This window comes from Haematobia irritans, chromosome 5 (genome assembly GCF_050003625.1).
Source record: "Haematobia irritans isolate KBUSLIRL chromosome 5, ASM5000362v1, whole genome shotgun sequence".
In the NCBI taxonomy this organism is placed as follows: domain Eukaryota; kingdom Metazoa; phylum Arthropoda; class Insecta; order Diptera; family Muscidae; genus Haematobia; species Haematobia irritans.
The window spans coordinates 1,464,516-1,486,070 of NC_134401.1; the positions used below are offsets into that span (position 1 = coordinate 1,464,516).

At 32.4% G+C, this 21,555-nt stretch overlaps 1 protein-coding gene across 8 annotated transcripts; it reads right to left on the minus strand.

The window, feature by feature from the left end:
• Positions 1-521: 521 nt before the first annotated feature.
• On the minus strand, positions 522-20,722 carry Vrp1 (Verprolin 1). 8 transcript variants are annotated; one of them, XM_075313859.1, is made up of 8 exons: positions 20,657-20,675; positions 20,296-20,399; positions 7,801-8,484; positions 7,556-7,728; positions 5,571-5,975; positions 4,600-5,272; positions 2,608-2,860; positions 522-1,477 (listed from the first exon to the last, which is right to left on the minus strand). In XM_075313859.1, the coding sequence occupies exons 3-8, from the start codon at positions 8,482-8,484 to the stop codon at positions 1,230-1,232; spliced, it is 2,436 nt and encodes an 811-aa protein (XP_075169974.1). In that variant the 5' UTR covers positions 20,296-20,399; positions 20,657-20,675; the 3' UTR covers positions 522-1,229. The 8 variants fall into 8 exon arrangements, with proteins under 8 accessions (XP_075169974.1, XP_075169973.1, XP_075169975.1 ...); XM_075313858.1 differs by having other exon boundaries at positions 20,296-20,722; XM_075313860.1 differs by lacking the exons at positions 20,296-20,399; positions 20,657-20,675 and adding an exon at positions 10,384-10,827.
• Positions 20,723-21,555: the final 833 nt, after the last annotated feature.

Sequence of the window (21,555 nt, forward strand, 5' to 3'; positions counted from 1 at the left end):
GACACATCAGCGAAGGGAATTTTCATGTGTAAAACTATATGTCGAATGTGGATTCAGACAATAATAATGTAAAAGTTCCAATAAAATGGGCATTTCCATAAATTTCTACATGCTTCTATTTTATTTAAAAGAAATAAAAATGATGCACCCGTCGGAACAAGATGCAAAAAAATTATTTATTTTTAAAATGTTTGATTTAAAATAATTACAGACAATTTCTTTCCCTTTTCAGGCATCTTTTTATTTACACACATTTCAGCATGGAAATGAATATTGTTTACGATATGTTTATGGCGATATTGAATGTGTCGCAAATTGAAAATATTGGTGCAAGTATGGATTTTCTCCCACTTTAAAATATCTAAAAAACATTTCGAGCGTAACGATTTACTAAACTTTGAGGGGTTATGAGGAGAAACTTCTTGTGGATACATATTACCAAATACTTTTTTTATTTTATTATTAGGCTTAATACCTTTCATTCCAATAATAGATGATAACGATAATAAAACTGATACTCATTATTCGACAGATAACTTCTCTAGAATTTAATTTTTATTGTTAAACAAAAATAATTGTTTTTTTCCATATACATATGTATATTCAAAATAAATTTTTGTCCAATACTGCACTATAACACACAAATTTGTTATGATAGTATTGCTTCCTTTGCTATTATTTGGACTTATAATTGCACTAATTTGTCAATGAATATCTTGTGCTAAATTGTTTACAATATTTTCTAATTGTGCTATATTGGATTTATTTTTTATAGTTATATGGGGGTTAAGGGCATTGCGAAATATTTATTGCACCCATTTGGTTAACGAATAGTACATATGTACGGGATAGTTGGTACATATATGTATGTAAATGTAAAATATACAAATTTTTGTTTTGTCGAAGGCAATCGATTTTTTTAGGTTATATATAATATGCTGGTATGGTGTATAATTATTAATTAAATAGCTAATAGAGTATTCATCAATAATAAAAAAGTCTTTAACAATTCATTTGATTTACAGTTTTACATTTCTTATCCATATATAACGCTACTATTGAAAACGTAATAATAATAAGGTTTTATATTTGTGTTATGGAGATTAGGGCCACAAGTTAATGGCATTACAGTTAGTGATTCCGAAAAACAGTAAAAAAATGTTACACATTTCCCAAAAACTTGAGATTATCTTAACTTCAAGGAGCCCTAAAAATCGATCTATACTTTATTAATGTGTGTTTTGTTGCTGACCAATTCCTGCAGCCCCATAAAGGAAACTGGATTGTCTTATGACCGAGACTGTGGCTGCCGCAACTCCAGCTTGTGGGGGTGGAGGTGGGGCCGGAGCTCTATGCTTTTTGAAAGGTTGATATCCAGCAGGCTGGAACGGTTTTGTTGTTGTCGCACTATTAGATGTGTTATTCGCGTTTGTATTATTGTTATCTGCTGTGATGTTATTGTTATTTGTCGCTGTAGCTGTAAATATGATTGATTTGTGCCATTATGGATATGTGGATACATATTCTACATACATAGAAATCAATGCCTCCAAATTGAGAATAACACAAAAAAGCACCATGCTACAAAATAATTGGGAACTTAAAAGATGAAAAACATATGTGTAATAAATGCAAGAGAGTTTAACCAAAGAGTTTGTGCACATTTTGGTAAAAAAAAAACAACAATTTTTCCAATGTTTTTTACACTAACGGATAAAATGAAACTAACAAAAATTATTATCATAAAATGATTGTGGTTATTTCTTTATTAATCATTCAATAAATCTATATCATGTATGTTGTATGTAAACGTGACTTGTACATAATAAGGATTTCAAAGAAAACAATAAGTTTCTATACATGTAGATAATGATGAAAGGCATGCGCTAGTACTTGTATTTAAAAACAAAATGATCCGATGATCTACTTATTTATTTAATTTTTCATATGATGTTTACATTCAAAGATTTCAACTACAGTTTTTGGATATGAGACTATATTTATGGGTGATTTAAACTTCAAATAAAAATTATATGCATATATTCATTTAAACGATATTTGTTAAAACAAAATTTGATTTAAATAATCTAGAAACATAAAATTCAATAAAGCTATAATTCATAATTTCGCATAGGGTTTCATTTCTTTTAACATTTTTTTTTTTTGAATAATATTTAAATGATAACATTTAGTTTAATGATTAGATAACATTAATAATAAAAAAATAGTATAGAACTTCAAAATTTACAAAATATTACAGTGTGTGATTATGGTAAAATTTCGGTGTAAAACTTATTAAAATATTTAAAATAATACATTTGATTTTTATATAGTAAAATTGTTCTTTTTTTAATAGAAGGATTTATTACATTTTCGAAAATCTCTCACGTGCATAGATTTAAAAAGATGCTGTAAACGATATTTTAATAAAAAAAAAAAAACAAAGAATAATTATAGAACTTAAGTTGTACTTAATAATAAATATAATTTTTTAAGAACAATGAAATGCATTCCATTTTCATTGTACTCCTTTCAAGAATATGCCTATGGTTATACGGGCAAATGGAGAAGGAGTATGTCGTTTTGCTACCGTCGATATTTACATACCATTTGTTGCCTTGACTGTTCGACGAGGATAAACTTTTTGAATATTTAAAAATGGTGGCGGTTTTGGGAATTCGGTCACATTGTGAAAACGTTTACCGAATTTCGATTCCAAATCAATGACTAAACGACTCACAGCATTTGCATTACTATTACCAAATGAAGGAGCGGTATTGATACCTGCTGGCGGTGTCAGAGGCGCATTAGCTCGTATGGAAGAATGGCGTTGAGGTGGTACTGGAGGTGCTCCGCTTGCCTAAAACAAAAATATATAGCTTGAATTATTTTTTATTTTTGTGTTGGATGTGTAAGAATTCTGAAATAAAACTGGAAGAAAACAAGAAAGTGTCCCTCTTATCAATGAGTGCTGTTCGCTTCCATATGTAATCCAAGGTCAAGTACCAGTAGCTTTTAAGTCTAACCCTAAAACGTTATTATACTTTTATGGAATTCTCTAGTCCATGTAAATTTTAAATAGGTTGACGAGAGAAAGTGCTAATAAGCGGTTGTATGGAAGGTTATAACGCTTCCGATCAGTGACACTTCTACATACAAGGTGGAATTAGTCATTAGCATTTACTCCGGCATTCTTCTCGTAATGTTCCGTGGCTACTGTGCAATTTTTTTTTTTTGAGTGAAACAAAAAACAACTGGTCGTAGGAATTAAATAGCAATCGTAGGATGAAAACTGTCTGACGGTAATATGTTCAGAGGCCTTATATGAGATTAAACTACCGATAAGAAACATTGAGTGTTTGTATCTGGTATCTTATACATGGCGAATCCTATTGTTATGCAGTAGAATCTTATATGAACTTAGTTATTGATATAAAATACAATCGTCCTCATTTCTTCCTGAACAGGAATTACAAAAAATTAAATTTTTTTACCGAACCCCAACGAATCAGAAATGTGTTTAACTTTATGTAGATTTATTTATTTACAAACGAAATAAGCCATTAAATTCACAAGTACCACCTCATTATTTCGTAGTAGTGTTTGCGTAGGTTTAACTCAATGAATTTGATGAACATTCGACAGAAAAAGTCTCTTGCATTTTTAACTTGAATATTCGTTTTACATTCACATTTTCATGAATTTTATCCTACACTATTTCCACATTCACTATTTAAAGTCACAATTATAATTATGAAACAATATTTGGAGTAAAATCATTACCCTATTTCTGTAATTCATCATTTCTTTCAACTATTTGGTAGTGTAGGTCGATTTTCCGACAATTATATTTAACGATATACCCGTGACCGTAGTTTAATTTAATAAACATATAAATATGTTGTCACTTTAATGCATTTATTACACTGTAACGATTTTTCCATATAATGATTGATGACTGTTCTTATAGCTGTGAAAATTGTATCCTACTGGGCTATATGGGGTGTGGGTCTAACACTGTTATTTTTATTGAATATAGAACACAAGCAACAACTATGGTAAAAGAATGTGCAAAACATGGTACAACCAAAGAACGATACTAAAAGTATCTTGCGATGACAATAGGGGTTCATGTATTTTTTGTTTTGGTATTTTCATGCTATACATGCCGTGAAGGCCGAAAAATGGGGTTGAAATTATCACAAATAAGCAATAAGAGAGAATAAAGTTAAGAGAAAATGAGAGAAAAAGTCCTTTAAAAGAGTCACATACAACATTGAGCCAGTTGAGGTGGGTTCACCTTGCATATTTCATAGGTTTAGTGGTGTTTGAATGTTGAATGCCGCATGACTGTTAGAACCACAGCCGTTCGGAAATACAAATTATAATTTAGACGAGTTCTGCTGGGACATATATCTGAAGTCTTAGAAACAGTTTATTTACATATACAGAAGTATCAATTCGAATGCCTAATATTCAGTTTGTACCGTGAATCCCTTCAACATTTTATTTAAAAACTTTTAATTTATTTTCTTAGTAATTTCAGTAAAATCTGATCTATATCTGAGGTATAAAATTTGGGACATTTTAAAAACTTACATTGTTGCTGGATTGTCTCTGTGGCGGTGGCGGCGCTGGACATGTTCTATGAGGTGGTAAAGGAGGAGCATTTATGGGTCCACCATTTAAAATAATTGGTTTAGACGATTTGCTACTTAAAGGACTACTCGTTGATTTTGCAGGCGGTGACATTGCCGTTGAAGAGGGCGGTGGAGGCGGCGGTGGTGTTGCATTAGACCCAGTTCGAAATTGATCACGTAGCCCCGACACACTGTGCGTCGATGAAGAATTTGACGGTGGTTGAGTTGAAGACGGCGAAGAATTCACACTAGTAGCCGATGATATGAGAGCGGTGTTAATGGCACTTACAGGAGCCGAAGACGTAGAGTTGCCACCTGAGTTTGAGGATGCGAACAGATTCAAATTAGAATTTGAAGTGCTACGAGCTGGTGTTGGTGGCGGGGGTGGCTTGACGTTGGGTGGTTTCGGAGGAGCGACAGTTGGTCGACCTGTTACCAAAGAAAAAAAAACGAGTATTATTCCTAAGCCAATTGTAATCCATCGTAATATGTTACCGATTGGAGGCTGTGGAGCCGCACGCAAGCCCGAATTAATGGCTTCGTGCGATTGTGCCAGAGGTGTGCGCATAGTTCCAAAATGTTGTTGAGTGGGGAATACTGGGCCTGCTCCACCAGATGTTATGGGTGGTGACCTGTTAATACATTTCAAAAGTTCGTTAATACATTTCCCTTCATTTCTAAGCAAAATATTTCGATTAATCAACTAATACAATATACAGATTAGAAGCCATTTAATAACCAATCATAGAGTAGTGTTAAAAATAGATTTTTGATATTTTACAAATGTATTTAAGCGTGTATCTGGCAGACATACAATAAATGATGACAATGTGAGAAGACTTATTATTAGAAAAAAAAACTTTTGAAGAAGTTGTGAAATAGCCTTGGCTCATTTGTTAAGCATATTTATGATAGCGGTTTGTTTTGTACCTTGGTGACTTCATACTATGATGACGTGCTACTGCTGGTCTTTGGCTGGTCAATTGCTGGAGGCCTGGAGGTTTTGGGGCAAAATTCGGTTTGCCATGGTTTGGTTTCATTGAAGGCAACAATGGAGATTTGGTAGGCGGTGATGGGGAAGCAGATGCCGATGGACTGGTGCTGCTACCACCACCGCTTTGTCCAACCGCATTATTACCAAACAATGATGATTTATTTGGTGCTAGGCTACGTAATGATCCCGATGTTGCCGATGATGATACCAATGAGGATGAACTATTCGTGGCGTGGTTGTTGTTGTTGTTGTTCGAAAAATTTGTTGTGTTTAGGGATGATGTTTTTGTATTATTTTCGTTATTATTATTTACAAATACATTATTATTCCCTAAAGTCAAACTGTGAAACCGAAAACGAAAGAGAAAAAGTAGTGTAAAGAAAAAACAAAATAATACAAAATAAAATAATGCAAAATAACAAAAGCATTTTTAAATGAATGAACATATAAAACCATATGAGAAATGCAACAGAAATGTGTATATAATCATATCATTTATCTCTCCTCATGTTATAAAACCATTTATGTTGATATTGTAGGAATAAAATCGACCTACTCTGTTTACTGTTTCTGTTCGTACAAGCTAGATTGTTGTTGTGCAGTGTGAATATCATGTGTTTCGATATACATATTTACAATACTTGTAAAAATTGAGTTGATCTTTTATCTGGTTCTATTTCTTAGCAAAAATGGATTACTTTCTTCAAACCCCTCTATTTTCCTAGATAACTAAAACTGTCCATGAGGTTCAAGTAGAAGTTTAGCAGTATTATACTGGCAGTTAAAGTCTCCAATAACAAGAGGAGAATTCCAACTTCCTCCAAAGTAAAATAATTGCAAATTTCCAGTGAAAGATGGGTGCTATGTTTATGTTTCACAATTCGGGTTTTTATACGTTGATATTAATTATAACAGGAAAAGATGACTTCAACATGAAACACAAACAGAGCTCCCTTCGTAAAGGTTATACCAGTACATATAGAGACATTTTCACGAAACTAATGACAGCTACATAAAGAATTTTACGAACATAGGTGTCGAGTTTGCTATTATTCCATACGTAATATTCTTTGAAAATGTGCATAAAAAATTTGACAATTTTATGAACATAGATGTCGAGTGTGCTATTATTCCATACGTATTATTCTTTGAAAATGTGCATAAAACATTTGACAAATCAGTAGATGAGTATATATAGTTCAATACATAGTTCCACAAAGTCGATAGAATAAAGGTCCTTTTCTAAGGACTAGAATGGAGTCTTAATACTTTCAACGAGGCCATTAATACTGTCGTTTGTAACTTTTGAACGGCAAATAAAATACATGTTTATATAAATGCGAATGAAAAATAACTGGAGATACCAATAATAACAATAAATGCTGGTGCTTAAAAATTAATGTAAATAGACCATGAGCGCCCAATTAATACCAATAACACTTAGAACTAAGCTCTAAAATGTATATACTTGACAAAAATAGGACCGTTTCCAATAAAATGTTTGCATTCTAATTTTTCCCCTGTGAAAAATGAACACAGTACCCACATTTAGGAGGAATTATTAACTAATCGTTTTTAATTTCTCCTAAAAGTGGGTATGAAATGAAATAAACAATTAAAATCCAAAAATTTTCTTGTGAAAATTGTGAATGAAATGAATACAATGCATTAAGTTGATTTTAATTCTTTTAAATTAAATATTACAAAAAAAACGGAACTTTGAAATGTGCACTATTTTCAACTTAAATACTAACATTTTATCCTGCTAAAACCAAAAAATATTATATTTATTGAATCGATCTGATAATATGGAATCATAACCAATTGATAATAGTCTCCAATAAGTTTTAATGAATCTATTCACCTTATACATATAAATTTGCTATGTTTGGTACATATAGAAAAAAAAAACTGGACTTACTTTAGATTGGCAGCTTTGCTCCTAACGCTACCTCCCGTGTTTATTTGTTTCATCAATTTACTGTTGATTTCTGCCGATGTGGGTGGAAGAGATTGCTTCGATGCTTCGTTGTTAGAGAGAATAGGCGAACGAGTATTAGTTTTATTCTTTTCCAAAACTGAATCGGAAGTACTCTAAAATATAGAAAGGACCAAAATGTGTATTCAAAAACATTTCTTAGACCACTGCCGTCAAGAGATACTTACCGTGGAGAGATTTTTGGGCGGCTGTGTTGGTGGTTGGGGCGGTGGTCCTCGATTTGTTTTGAAATTAGCTTCTGTTGCATTGATATGTGGTGTAGAAACTGTTGTTTGTTGTTGCTGTTTTTGACGTTTCAGTGTCAAGTGTTTCGTTAGTTCAGCACTAAAATCCATTGGACTACTATTCGTTGATGCGTTCGATGTTGTCACTGGTGGAGGACTATTGCTGCGCACGTTTGCAGACGAAGATACGGATGAATTGCCCACTGAAAAAACATACATTAGTATTTGCCACATTATCTTCGCGAACTTAAACTTACAACTTCTGTTGCCATTTACAGGCTTTAATTTGGGCATTGATGTCAATCCTTCAAATAAGCCGCCCAGTTTTGGACCACCATTTCCTATGTTGTTATTGCCATTGTTGTTGGCGCCAATGACCTGACGCTTAGGAGAACTCGAGCTACCGATAGAAGATCCTCCACATACCTTACCTGACAACGCGGGTGCACTTTTATCCACTGTTTTGGTTGGTTTCAAGGCTTTCCCCTTTTGTATTGATTGCAATAAAGCTGACCGAGCTTGATCACTGTTTCCTCCACCTCCGCCCAATTTTAAGTTGCCCATGGCAGGCGGTGGCGGTGGCCCTGGTGGAGGCGGGGGTCCTGGTGGTGGTGGCGGTATGACCATCTAAAAATGTTTCAATTACAAATATGTACATTAAAAATTACTTAAAGTCTTTTCGATTTCATATATTTGAGCTTCAATATAAGTACTTGTGGTTTTTTATATCCGATTAGACGCATTTTTTTGTAATCCCAAAAAGGGTATGAGTGAGTGGAAATTTTACATTAACCAATATTGGTGTATTCCGCTTGATCATTAATGGAAGACTGTCATAAGTTCTCTCATTGATACAAAATTAATAAACTATTTCATTGTATACATTTTTTGTCCAATGACACCTACGCAACATTTTTTATATTTTATGATTGTTATTAAACCAGAGGTGTAGTGATCAATAAATGAGGAGAGACTACAAATATACATACTCTTGGGAACGAGAGTCACACTTGGTAATCTATGTGTCTGTAACAACCAATACCTAACCTAGTCTAACATTATATACAGATTTAATCAAATTATTGTCCAAAATATATAAGTAGATGAAATCAATGATTGGTTATACAACCAGGCTTCGAATAAATCGAAATAACCTTTTAGAAATTACAACGGAATATTCTGCATTGCAAAAAAATTTTGACAGCAAATCTTATTATATTGTTGTTGTTTTGTTTATATAAATAATATGCCTTGTAAATTAATTGCTTAGTCTGTGTTCCCATTGACTTAAATATATAAAATAAATACATTATATAGAGATTTAATCAAATTATTGTCCAAAATATATAAGTAGGTGAAATCAATGATTGGTTATACAACCAGGCTTCGAATAAATCGAAATAGCCTTTTAGAAATTACAACGGAATATTCTGCATTGCAAAAAAATTTTGACAGCAAATCTTGTTACTCATTATTAATTCCAAAATATAAGTTTTGTCCATATACCAAGAAGATTTTTTACGTAGCTCACAAAATGTCGTATACATTATTTAATAGAATATTTTTGATGCACTTTATTTATTTTTATTTATCAGTTTTTATTCAGTAATACTAAGCCTTCATGGCCAAATACATTTGTATTCCAAAGTTTTAATAATCTGAATAGAAGTGAATGTAGTAAATTTAAATACAAATAGAAATTATATAAAATAAACTAAAAAATAAAACTTTGTCCAGGGTATCTTCTGTTAAAGTCACAAGGTCAATACAATTTTTTATATACACCAGTTTTCGCAGCAATATGAATCAAAGGCTAAGAAATTATTAATTGTATTATTATTATTTTTTTTTTCTTATTTCTGCATGAAAGTCTTCGACTATGTTGATGAAACCCTAAGCCCGCTACATTTACAATACAATAGCATCACTACTAAAATATATAAATAGCAATAAAATATAAAAATATATTAATCTAGGATAAGAAAAGATTGATGGTATGTGGCAAGCTTGAAATCTAGCATTAGATGTCAGATAGTATTTGTTGGTAGCAAATTTATGTATTTATTGTCAGAGTGATTCATTCGCTCAGTAAATCTCCATAACATTTGTTTTTCGGCCCGCACTGTATAAGGGAACGATAGAGGTTTTATTTGAACATTTCAATGCGGAAATTAACCTTTTTTTTTTATAAAGAATACTTATAAATAAAATATTGAAGAATGAACATTGCGCAAAGCATGAAATCACTGGGCAGCCAGCCTGTGCATAAAATCTTGAAGAATTTTTAAATTGAGATTCTAAACACGTTGTAAAACTGCTTTACAGAGGACGGGCTTTTTATTTGTCAAGTTTTTGGTTATGGTCATAACAACAACAACAATACCAACAAAAACAAAAAGAAAAAACACACTCAATAAAAATGACAATTCCGAACAGTCGTCTCGTTCTGAAAGAAAATGAATCATCTGACCAGTAAAATTGTAGAACGCATAAATACATTTTTAAGATAACAAAAGTAGAAATTACCTTAAGAGATAATGCTAGCTGCGGTTAGCTTCGAACTTATAAGCAGCAAAAAATGCCTTAGTATTTGTTTATGGTTTGTTTATATTTTTTCTGTTTTTTGCACTTGTATAAACTTTCTTCGCTTTTTCTCTTTTTTATTTGAAGATTTGTTCGCTTTCGAAGATCGATGGTGTTAAATCATTTCAAATACCTTGCATTGCCAAGTAGTAAATTAACTGAAGAAATGAATTTGATGAAATTTGATCAAAAATCATACACGCACGATTATTTACAACACGTTCATTATCAAGTTTGAATTTATGCAGATTACGTTAAAACACACATGGGCTCACCCCTCATTTTTCATATTCTCTTCGACTAAATTAAACAACAATGAAAGTTGCGCATGCGATAACGCTGTTAAAACACAAAGAGATACCACATAAATCCGACAACTCTTTTCCATCACTTTACCAACTCAAGTTACTGGTTTAAGATCGAAAGAGAATCTGAGATGATTCAAAAATTCAACACACACGAGTAATCTATTATGAATCACTAACGTTGCGGGAGAGTTGCGAGAAGCAAGTGTGTGGGGCGACGACAAGTGCAAGTATAAATGTGCATATGTGTATTCAAAGTACACAACAATGCTCGTAATAGCATTGTGGAGGTCGCATTTGCATTTTTGATGCATTCATAGTAGATATATGAATTCATATGTGTACGGAATTTTTAAGACATTTGGAAATGATTTCATAGATTGAGATTTTCTGAGTTGTACTTTACTATGATGACAAGTGAACATTAGCTAAAATGGAAGAACATTTTTATTAGCTCATATTTTCCTATTATACCCTAAACAACATAGTGATTTGAAGAGAATAATAACTTTGATCAATCCTAAGCTAGCTGTCCGCATAGAAAAAAAACTACCGCCAAAATATTTTCAATTAAAATGTTGACTGAAACTGAACACTTTTTAATTAAAAAAATTAATTGATACAATTACATTTTTAATCGAACTAAGAACATTAAGTCAATGATAGAAAATTTTTAAATTTGTTATAAACATATTAATTGATACAATGAACTTTTTGATCAAAGTTAAAAAAATGGCCGAAGTTTTTTAAATTTTTAATTAAAAATTGGAAGCAATCAATTTTTTAATAAAACTAAAAACAATAAGTCAATTAAATTTTTAATTGAATCAATTAAAAAATTGATTGAATTTGCTAATGAAAACAATTAATATTTTAATCAAGTATTTTTTATGACCAATAAAAACTGTGATTGAAACTATATAGATTGCCCATTGCTTCTTGAAACAATTGGCTTTAATTTACCAGTGCGATGTTTGCGTCAATTCTTTAATATACCTTTACGTAGGTATGTCAGTCATGAACCAATCTTGAGAGCACTTAAAGAGTTTAATAAATTGAGTAGCTTGCATGATTTGGACTTTGCAATGTCCTTAAATAAGTTTAACTCTACTTTAGATTTAATTTACTTTAATTCTGCTAGATTGTAATCCATAGACTTAATAAATAAATATCGAATGAAGACATTTCAATTAAAAAATTAATTTGACCAATCAATTTTGTTATTGAATCATTTTTCTGTGCCCGTACAAATATATTTGTTCTTCGCCTTTTATGTTACTACACAGAAAAAAATATCCAAAAATATTTCCAATTAAAAAGTTACTTGAATCTGAAAGCTTTTTCAATTAAAAAATTTATTGATGCATTCATTTTTTTAATTAAACTAAGAAGAAAACAAAGTTATTGAGTGAACATTTTATGATTTTACAATTAATTGTTCAAATTAACAATTTAATTACAACATTTAATCGGTGTCAATTGTAAAACTCTATTAATTGCTTAACTGATTTAATTAAAAAGAAATGACTCTATTAATCATGTTCCTTAATCTAAATCTATCCATAAAGCTCGATTAATAATAAATTAGATATAATGCATTTGGACGTTAATTGCCTGTTTCGGTATCATGCTAACATGAAATATATTAAAAAGAAATTTGAAAATTGGATTGGAGTTTAACTAAATCAATTAATCAAATTGACTAAATTAAAAAATTAATATTTTTTGCAAACAATTAAATTTTTCAAAAATTTCCCATCTGATTAAGCTATCAGACCTAAGGTTATTTCCGCAAATAAAAAGACTTTTTTTTTATTGCATTGTATATAAAAAACCTTTGAATGCAAAGCGTTTTCAAATTGCTGTGGCAAAAATCAGACTAACCTACAAAAAATTTTTAAATAACCTCAATTTTAATATGAGTATGTGAAATCCAACTGGTTGGATGATTATGTGAAATCAACACCCGGTTCTGGGCGAAATTAGCATTTTCTTACCATTTTTTATAAGAAAAAGACATTCGAAAATAAAAAAGCAAGACATAAATGCTTCTAAAAACCGTATACTGTACAAATTCTTATATTGTCAAAAACGAAGTATTTTGTGAAGGTTTACGACTTTTTTGACGTATAGTAAAATACGTCATAAATGTATGTCAAATACCTTACAATTTTCGACAGACCATCTCTGCTAACAGTAAATAATTGCCTGTTAATACGGAGAGCCGTAATTCAAATTAGCTACAAAATCGTTACTTCTATTCATGTCTCTGGTTCTATAATATATATGGATTACAATATTTCAATATGAAACTCGCAAATTTCCGACGTAAAAGCTTCAAAATGTTGTATAATAATCGAAACCCATTTTGGTTTTATTCTGTGAAATTCTATATCTTCACTTTACTACTATAAATATAGTTACATTAAATTCTAGTCTATGAAAGCCTACCTAGTAACATTTCTACGATATTTATATTGGCCGCAAAAAAGAACATCATATTATTCATAGCGCACCTATATTTGATGTTTGTGTTTTCTGTCTTTGTATCAAATTTCAACTAAGCTCGTTTATTTGTGATGTACATAGTTATTATATTGGGATGTGCTAAAATATATTCGGGATATCTAAGAAATTTAAGTCAAATAAAATGAAGATATTATTTTCATAAGTTTATCTATCAGATGAACAGACCGTACAGACTTCTGAATAGTGTAAGGATATGGTCACATTAGGCAAATATTTGACCAAAAAAAGTGCCAAACATTTTTCCATAAAACTTTTTATCGACATCTGGATACCGTATTTGGAAAATACACCTCTCGCCATGTTTTATATCCAAAATGAATTCTTTTTCAATATTTATCAAATATTTGCCCAGTCTTGAGACTAAAAGAAGGGACAACCAATATAACTATCCTAAACCAAGGCGTCCATTCGTTTCAAAAAAATATTTCACAAAAAAAATAATAATAAAAACAATACGATTAAATCAAGCCATAAAAATCAATCGATTGTAACAGTAAAATCAATTAATTCATTTACTGGAAAATAAAGGTAAATAGAATTTCTTCTCCCTCCAAATGTACATGAACACACAAAAGGGCACACCCAGCCGATGGAATGAAACTTAGTCTATTTTAATTGTATTGACCAAGGTGGAGTTTTTTTGTTTGTCAACAAGGGAAATATACCAAATGAATGAGCAAACCCAAAGCTAATCATAGCGTAAACCAATTGAAATTGTCGATTTGATCAAAGACAAAAGCATGGCGTATGTACATAATGGGGATGAGAAGCAGTAAAACTTAAATGTTCCAAATAATTTCTCACCAAGCCTAGATGTGACATAACTGTTTTAAAGAAAATTAAAGATGTTTACTGATTCATTTCTCGAGGCAATCAGTGCAGTACTAAGTCAAATATATAACTGTAATCCGCATGAGACTGACAATGATCAGCTACAAAGAAATCTATGACTCATAAACGTTTTTGTATATTTTTTTTAATAAACCATTATTTCCATGACAAGCGAATCACATGTTGCATACATCATCATCATCATATTATATCCACATGTTTTCATGGTATGGATTCTACATTATAGCATTTGTCAACAAGATTCCGTTTCAAAATAATAGATTGAAGGATTTGTGATCATTAATGTTCCAGTTTTGATCACACTCACTGATTTTGACAGGATGAAATAAAACTCAATTTTATGTTACGTAGAAAATGTACGCCCAATGTTAGTCGCTGTATTTGATTTGTTTCTGATGAAGGTCATAACTTTTTGTCTGCCTAACATTGAGCTTATCCAAGTAGATAGAATTCTATCTTAATGTGGTGTCATAATTTTCCAAAACCGCAAATGGAATAGTTCCCAACATTTATCATTGTAACAGACTAGCTATATTAACATGCAAACATGCATGTGTATCGAATTGCGCCTTTTATTTGGTTAACTTACATGACTCATAAAACGTGATTCATTTAGAAAAATTTTGGTCCAGCTAATGCGAGTTGGTAATAATATTATTGGAGTTGAAAATAATATTATATAAGTATGTAGTTATCATGGCTAGAGCACAGGCTTATATCATGTCCGCCCAGTTCATGAATTGCATTCCAATATAGACCGAATGATCGTAAACTTCGGTATAAGAATCGAGCATATAAGGACAAATTTGATCGGACCGTGTGGTTATATATGAAAATCATTTGAAACAGTGAACCGTTTAATCATACAATGAAAAATTGAAATAAAAGCAATAATTAATAAAAAATCATAGATAAGTTACTTTGGGTTCGTTTACATAGGTTAGGTTGGGTAAATTGCCAGCCCGATATTTCAGGCTCACTTAGACTATTCAGACTATTGTAATACCACAGTAGTGTACTTCTCTCTTATCACTAAGTTCTGTCCGATTCTATGTTTACATAGGTTAGGTTGGGTATAGTGCCAGCCCGATATTTCAGGCTCACTTAGACTATTCAGTCTATTGTAATACCACAGTAGTGTACTTCTCTCTTATCACTGAGTTCTGTCCGATTCTATGTTAAGCTCAATGACAAGGGACCTCCTTTTTATAGCCGAGTTCGAACGGCGTTCCACAACGGCAGTGAAACCACTTACAGAAGCTTTGAAACCCTCAGAAATGTCACCAGCATTACTGAGGTGGGATATTCGACCGCTGAAAAACTTGTTGGTGTTTGGTTGAAATTGGGTTTGAACCCACTTCCCTGTGTATGCAAGGCGGTCATGCTAACCATTGCAACAAGGCGTCTCCAATACCTTCTCTCGTGTACACACTTTAATTTAGATTATTGAAAAGGTAGAGTTTTGTGGTTCAAAAAAAATATTATTTTTGATTTGATTTTATTTTAAATCTTATAATTATGGTATGTAGATATTGGTGGTAGTGTATAAAAATTACTTAGTATACCATTAATTATAAATAAAAAGTATTATTATAATTAATAAAATAAAGGGTATTAATGAAAATTAATGATTAAAAATGATTGTATGTATACCTTTAAGTAGGAACATTTAAATATTATAAAAAAATGTTTGCTATATTTTGTTAGGATGTTGTGTTGAAAGACCGCCCTTTCTATTGTTTACATTACTGAATTGGTATCATCCTATAGGGCACTCAAACCATTTCTTTGTTCAATTTCTTCGGACGTTGGGTCTTCTATCCCGATTGCTTTTTTGCTGTTTTTGAAAGTATTGGCATTATGCGGTTAGCACCTATGTCTATATGTAAGTTGTTGCTGATAACTTATCCACTGTTTCAGGTTTCTATTTATTTTATAAAAAATATATATGAACTTTTCTTTCAAAAAGATAAGATAGCAGCACTTATTGATTAGACAAATGGGTGAGTGAGCGATAGAAGCACTACATTCCATTAATATTAGGGTAACTCTGAAGAGTTTATCTGAAAAAATTTTAAGCCTATGGCCGCCTTTCTTTAAAGAACTGTAGTTTTACAATTTTAAGCCTAAAACTTATTGGAAACCCATAGTCCGGACAAAACTCCAAAATATTTGTTGCACTGTTTATAATACTAATCGCAATTTCGACCCCAAAATAAAAAATCAACATTTGGTTTTTCCGATTTAGGTTCTCTGACAGCACAGAGAATTAATAATTTTAGGATGACAATATAAATTTGGCATACAAGTAGTGTAACAATTGAATACATTACCTTTAAGTTCAATGGTATAATTTACTTGCTGAAAAACTTTTATGTAATGAGCAAACACACAATTATTCATGGATCTAAAAAAGGGTTATTAAAAAATTTGGAATTATTGATAGAGACTGGAAATGGAACTGGGAACGCAAATGGATAGATAAACATGTTCCTGTGCAAAGTTCGCTGACAATATGACAATACCCAACACTTATGGCTATTAAACGATATGTATGTATGTAAGATACCAATTTGGTCATCCACTCGCTTCTATCAGTTTACAAAATATGAAAATTAATTGAAATTGATACAACAGCCTACACTAGTGTGGGTAAGTAGGCAACCAAAGCTGCTATTCTCCTATATAGACATAATTGAATCGTCATTTAATTTTAATCAACCAAATACAATAAAAATACACAATTCGCTATTCCAATGAGAAGGATGTTTTGGGAAATTAAATATATGCATATTCATCCAAATAGATAGACATGACTTAGTACATCTATGATAGAGATTTTGGAATAGCGCCCATGATACAACCTATCCCAACAATCTATTGCCTTCTCAAAGGCATGGCATTGAACATTTTCATTAATTTTCCACTCATTCGGCGAACATTTATATCTAAATGGGGCTTTAGTTAACAAATGAATTAAAATAAAAACATAATTCGACCAAAGTGACATCGATTATAGTTCTCAGTAGATGGAAATGTTCATCGTCAATGGGTGCTGCAAACTCGAGTAATTTCGAATACATTTAGGAGAGGCATCAACAATAACAGAATATTTTGTTTGTGTTCATTTATGTACAACAGAACACATGATGGCATTTAGCATAGAGGGGGCCTACAAAACGAACTAATCCCGTTTTTATACATGTTTAACCTCCATCGCTATTGTTATGTTTATACAGAACAGATTTGTACGCTGCAAATGTGATGACACGGTAGAAGAATATGAAAAAGAAACAGAGCAACCTCATGCAGAGTTTACCATATCGCAGAATGTCTTTTTCGAACCAAGTAAATAAACTTAATGTGGGTCATTTTCAATAGGCACGGAGATGGAAAGCAGCAACACCTCGACTAATGCCGAAACAAATGCTTAAAAACGATAATATACAAACGGGGGGAACTGTCAACAAAATGCCACTTAGGTGCAAATGAATTCTGAAACAAGATTAGTTAGGAATTTAAAAAAAAGAAAACCATCGCTACTACGTGCTCACTACGTAGGAAATTTGATAGGGATTTCCTCAAAAATAGCATAATAATACGTACCAAAGGGTTGAGGGTGCAAAGAATGTACAAGAATTTATTCTTATTGGAATGTAAGGGCGAACGAATTTCAAAATATCATAATAAATGAAATTTAAAATTTTTATTTTTGGTAAATATTAGACTTTTCAATTAAATTTAATATTCAAATTGCATAAGGAATATATTACAGGAGATAGGCGCACAAGCATTGTTTTAACTCAGTAATTAATCATCATATCGAAAGAGAATTAAAAATATTTGAGGATGAAATTAACTCATGTTTGGATAGGCTTTTGTGTTGGTCTTCTTTTAATTCTTCGGCATAGACGAAAAGGCTATAATGCTCCGATCCACTTCAAATGCTCCAGATCTGCCTGACATTTTTCTCGGAAATGATGGTATCCGATTTGTTGATTACCACAAATGCTTGGGTGTTTTTATCGATAGTGGTCTTTCTTTTCGCCATCATATTGATATAATGTCAGGAAGGGTCTTGTCGAGTTTACGACGTATATTTGCATCGAATTTGTATTTACCTTTACATGTGAGAAGTATGTTGGCACATACTCTTCTCATGTCCCAAATTTTGTTTGGTATGGAGGTTTATTCCGGGACAGCAATGCAGAATATTAATAGAGGAAGCTCGTTGTCAATATGATCAAGCGATTTGTTTACCGCATTCGCCGTAGGCAATCAATATCTCCATCTGTTAGACGCTTCCTAGGTTGTTCCTTCAAGGATTTTGTTGTATGTCGGAACCTTTTAACTTTCTACAAGGTTATTGTTAGATCTGGACCATTGGTATTGCGACTTTTATTTACTTTTTTCACGTTCTACGAGAAATGTGCAAATATTCATTCCTGGGGTTAGGAGGAGTATATATTCTAGATCATTTACTGTGAGAATTGCTAGAATGTGGAATGTGCTGCCTCATGAACTAAGGATTTTCTCACATTGTAGCAATGTTTTTCGTGTGAAAACTAATGTCGTATCTTAACGCTGCTGGCAGTGGATAAACCAATGTTTTCATGTCTATTTGGTGTGCCTGCAATTGCAGTCACTTAATTGAACGCGAGACCATATTGGGCTACCTAATTATGGGACATTACCCCCTTTTTATCTTAATATGATACACCTTTGTTATTATGGCTGGGGAGCCGCATTAGTGTTAAAATGGCTTTCGGAAGAACATCGGAAGTGTCTTACATGACGAAAGTGTCTGCCCTTCCACCCATATAGTCCTAAAGGAATGCACAGCCTAAGGTAACAATTTTCGAAACGTTTCCCACCCACTTCTAAAAGTTTAGCTAAACTTGCACTGACGAGCTTCACGAATAATTCAATAATAGATTTCCGCAGTAAGCTCCGGCATAATGTACTGGTTTAAAAAATGGGAAAATGATAAAAAAATTTGCTTGATTTCGGGACATATTGATGCTGACGGATCCTCCACCTTCCCCAGCCTTTCCAACGCTTTTGATTTTAACTGCCTTATCCCTTTATTCTTATAAGTTTTATGTTTACAAATTCAAATTTTGAATTCTGTTTTGTGTTGTGTGTTCCGTTGTGTTGTTGTAATGATTGATGTAAAAAAAGAGATAGAATATGCTATCTTCAATCAAATAAATCAATACGCCCGCGCTGTGTATATTTGTATAAATTTAAACATGCCTCGGAACTGTCCATCACTCTACAGTCTGAATGGTATGGATTTCAGGATTCATAAGTTTGGAATGTACCGTAAGGAGTGGATAGAGGACCTGAAGGATATTGTGCCGAATTTGGAGCACAATATCAATACAAACACACGGATATGTTCGATCCACTTCGATGGCGTGCCAAGCACATATAATCCTATAGTGCCTACGTTACTATTGTATAATTTGGGTGAGTATAGTAATTGGTAATTTTAATAGTGGAGGAGCACCTGTATACTAGAGGTTAGAGGTGTGCACGTGACACGTAATTGTCGTGACTCACGAAAATATTCGTGATTCGTGCGTGAGTCACGCTCATCACAACAGCGTGAGTGTGCGTGAGCGTAATTAACAAACCAAAATATCGTGCGTGAGCAAGAGTCACGAAAATAATATCTTCGTGAGCGTGCGTGAGTAACGAATTACACTCACGAAAATATTCCTGCTCACCAACATAAAACGCTTAAGAGTTAAATTCAATTACAATTTACACCTGAGATGTTAAGAGTTTAATAACACTCTCGATTTTAATAATGCTCATGCTATAGTATTCAATATGCATGGCATTGTCAGCGGATGGCGGATTTTGCTTTGCTATTTCAGAACTAAAAAGGGTTTAAAAGCACGTACACTCACTAATCTAATACAAAAGTCAATTACCACTGCCGAAGTGCCATATGCGATGATAGAGACCAACTAATATTGGCTAAAAAGTTATTAACATTTGCGGAATTGATGAAATGGCATCATTGGAATCGTTTCTAGAGAAAACTTTGATTTTAAGATGTGAATTTTGGTCTTTGGATTTTTCTTGTTATTGTGGTAGTAATGCCGAATAATAATATGGGACCAAAGTAACTTCTAAAAGAAATAAAAAAAAAACTCACCTTGAGAGTTGCTACTATTCCAAGCTGTTAGTTGCGGCCTTTCAATGTTGATGTAGGCGGAAATCTCACGAGAAAGTTTCTTCGAACGATTGGAAGTGTTTATTTATACACTATACACTGATCAACATAAAGTAAGGAACAGAAAACGATGTTTATTTACGACTCTGAAAACACTCATGAACAGTAATGCCATGAAAGACAGATACATTTGGTATTAACACATCCGACCGAATTAAAAAAAGATATAATTTCGCAAATAGTGGGCTTGGAAATTGGCTCAGTGCATTCTTGTTGTTTTCGTATTCACGATTTCGATCGGTTTTTGCAGTAAATGCAAAAATACTTTGTTAACTATACTCACTGCAAATTACGAAGCGAACATTATCTCGACCGTCGACACACAATTAAAAAAAATTGTAAATTGTGAATGGAAATCGACATTCGGGTTCATCCGATAATTATTCACACTACAATCGATTATTTACATTCGAAAGGTATCGAATACTAAAACACATCTTATAGGGCCGTTCATATCAGAAGATTTTTTCAACGAATTTCAAAGTTAGTTTGATTAGTTGTACAATGAGTCTCGTAGTGTAGCCTATATTGCGCCGTCCAACCTATAAGTTCATCCGGACGACAGTAGGGCTGTTTTCTTTTATGGCGTTTTCTTTTCTTGTAAAAAATGCGCACTTTTTTTGCATTTTGCCCGGAAAATGTAGTTTTTAGGTTCTTTTCTTAAAAAAACAGGGAATAGTGCGAAAAGGCTTCGAAGTCTGTTGTGAAAATAGCGCCATGTATAAAGGCAAATTGCGGGCATTTTCAGCACTGCCAACAAACGAGAGTGCTGCGATTGCCTTGTTTCCTTCTTTGAATTCTTTTCTGCCCGCCGAAATGATAGCATTTTTGTAGGTTGCTGGTATCATTTAAAAAATGCGCATTATGTACAGACAAAATGAAGGCAAAGCACTTTTTTAAGAAAAGAAAACACCATTAGCACTGGATGCAACATTTGTATGGGCTATACAGAACATTGTTGCACTGGTGTTCTATCCAGAACATCTCATCAGTGCAAGTCGCACCGATGTTGCCAGATTGTATTTTGATAAAGTGACGCTTTTTCGATTCACAATAGCAATTTATTGCGACTATTTTATCGAAAAACTTGAAATTCAAAGTGATACAGTATCATAAATAATCGCAGCAGTAAATATTTATTACTAATTGCAGCATTTCATACATTAAAAATTCAAGATTTCA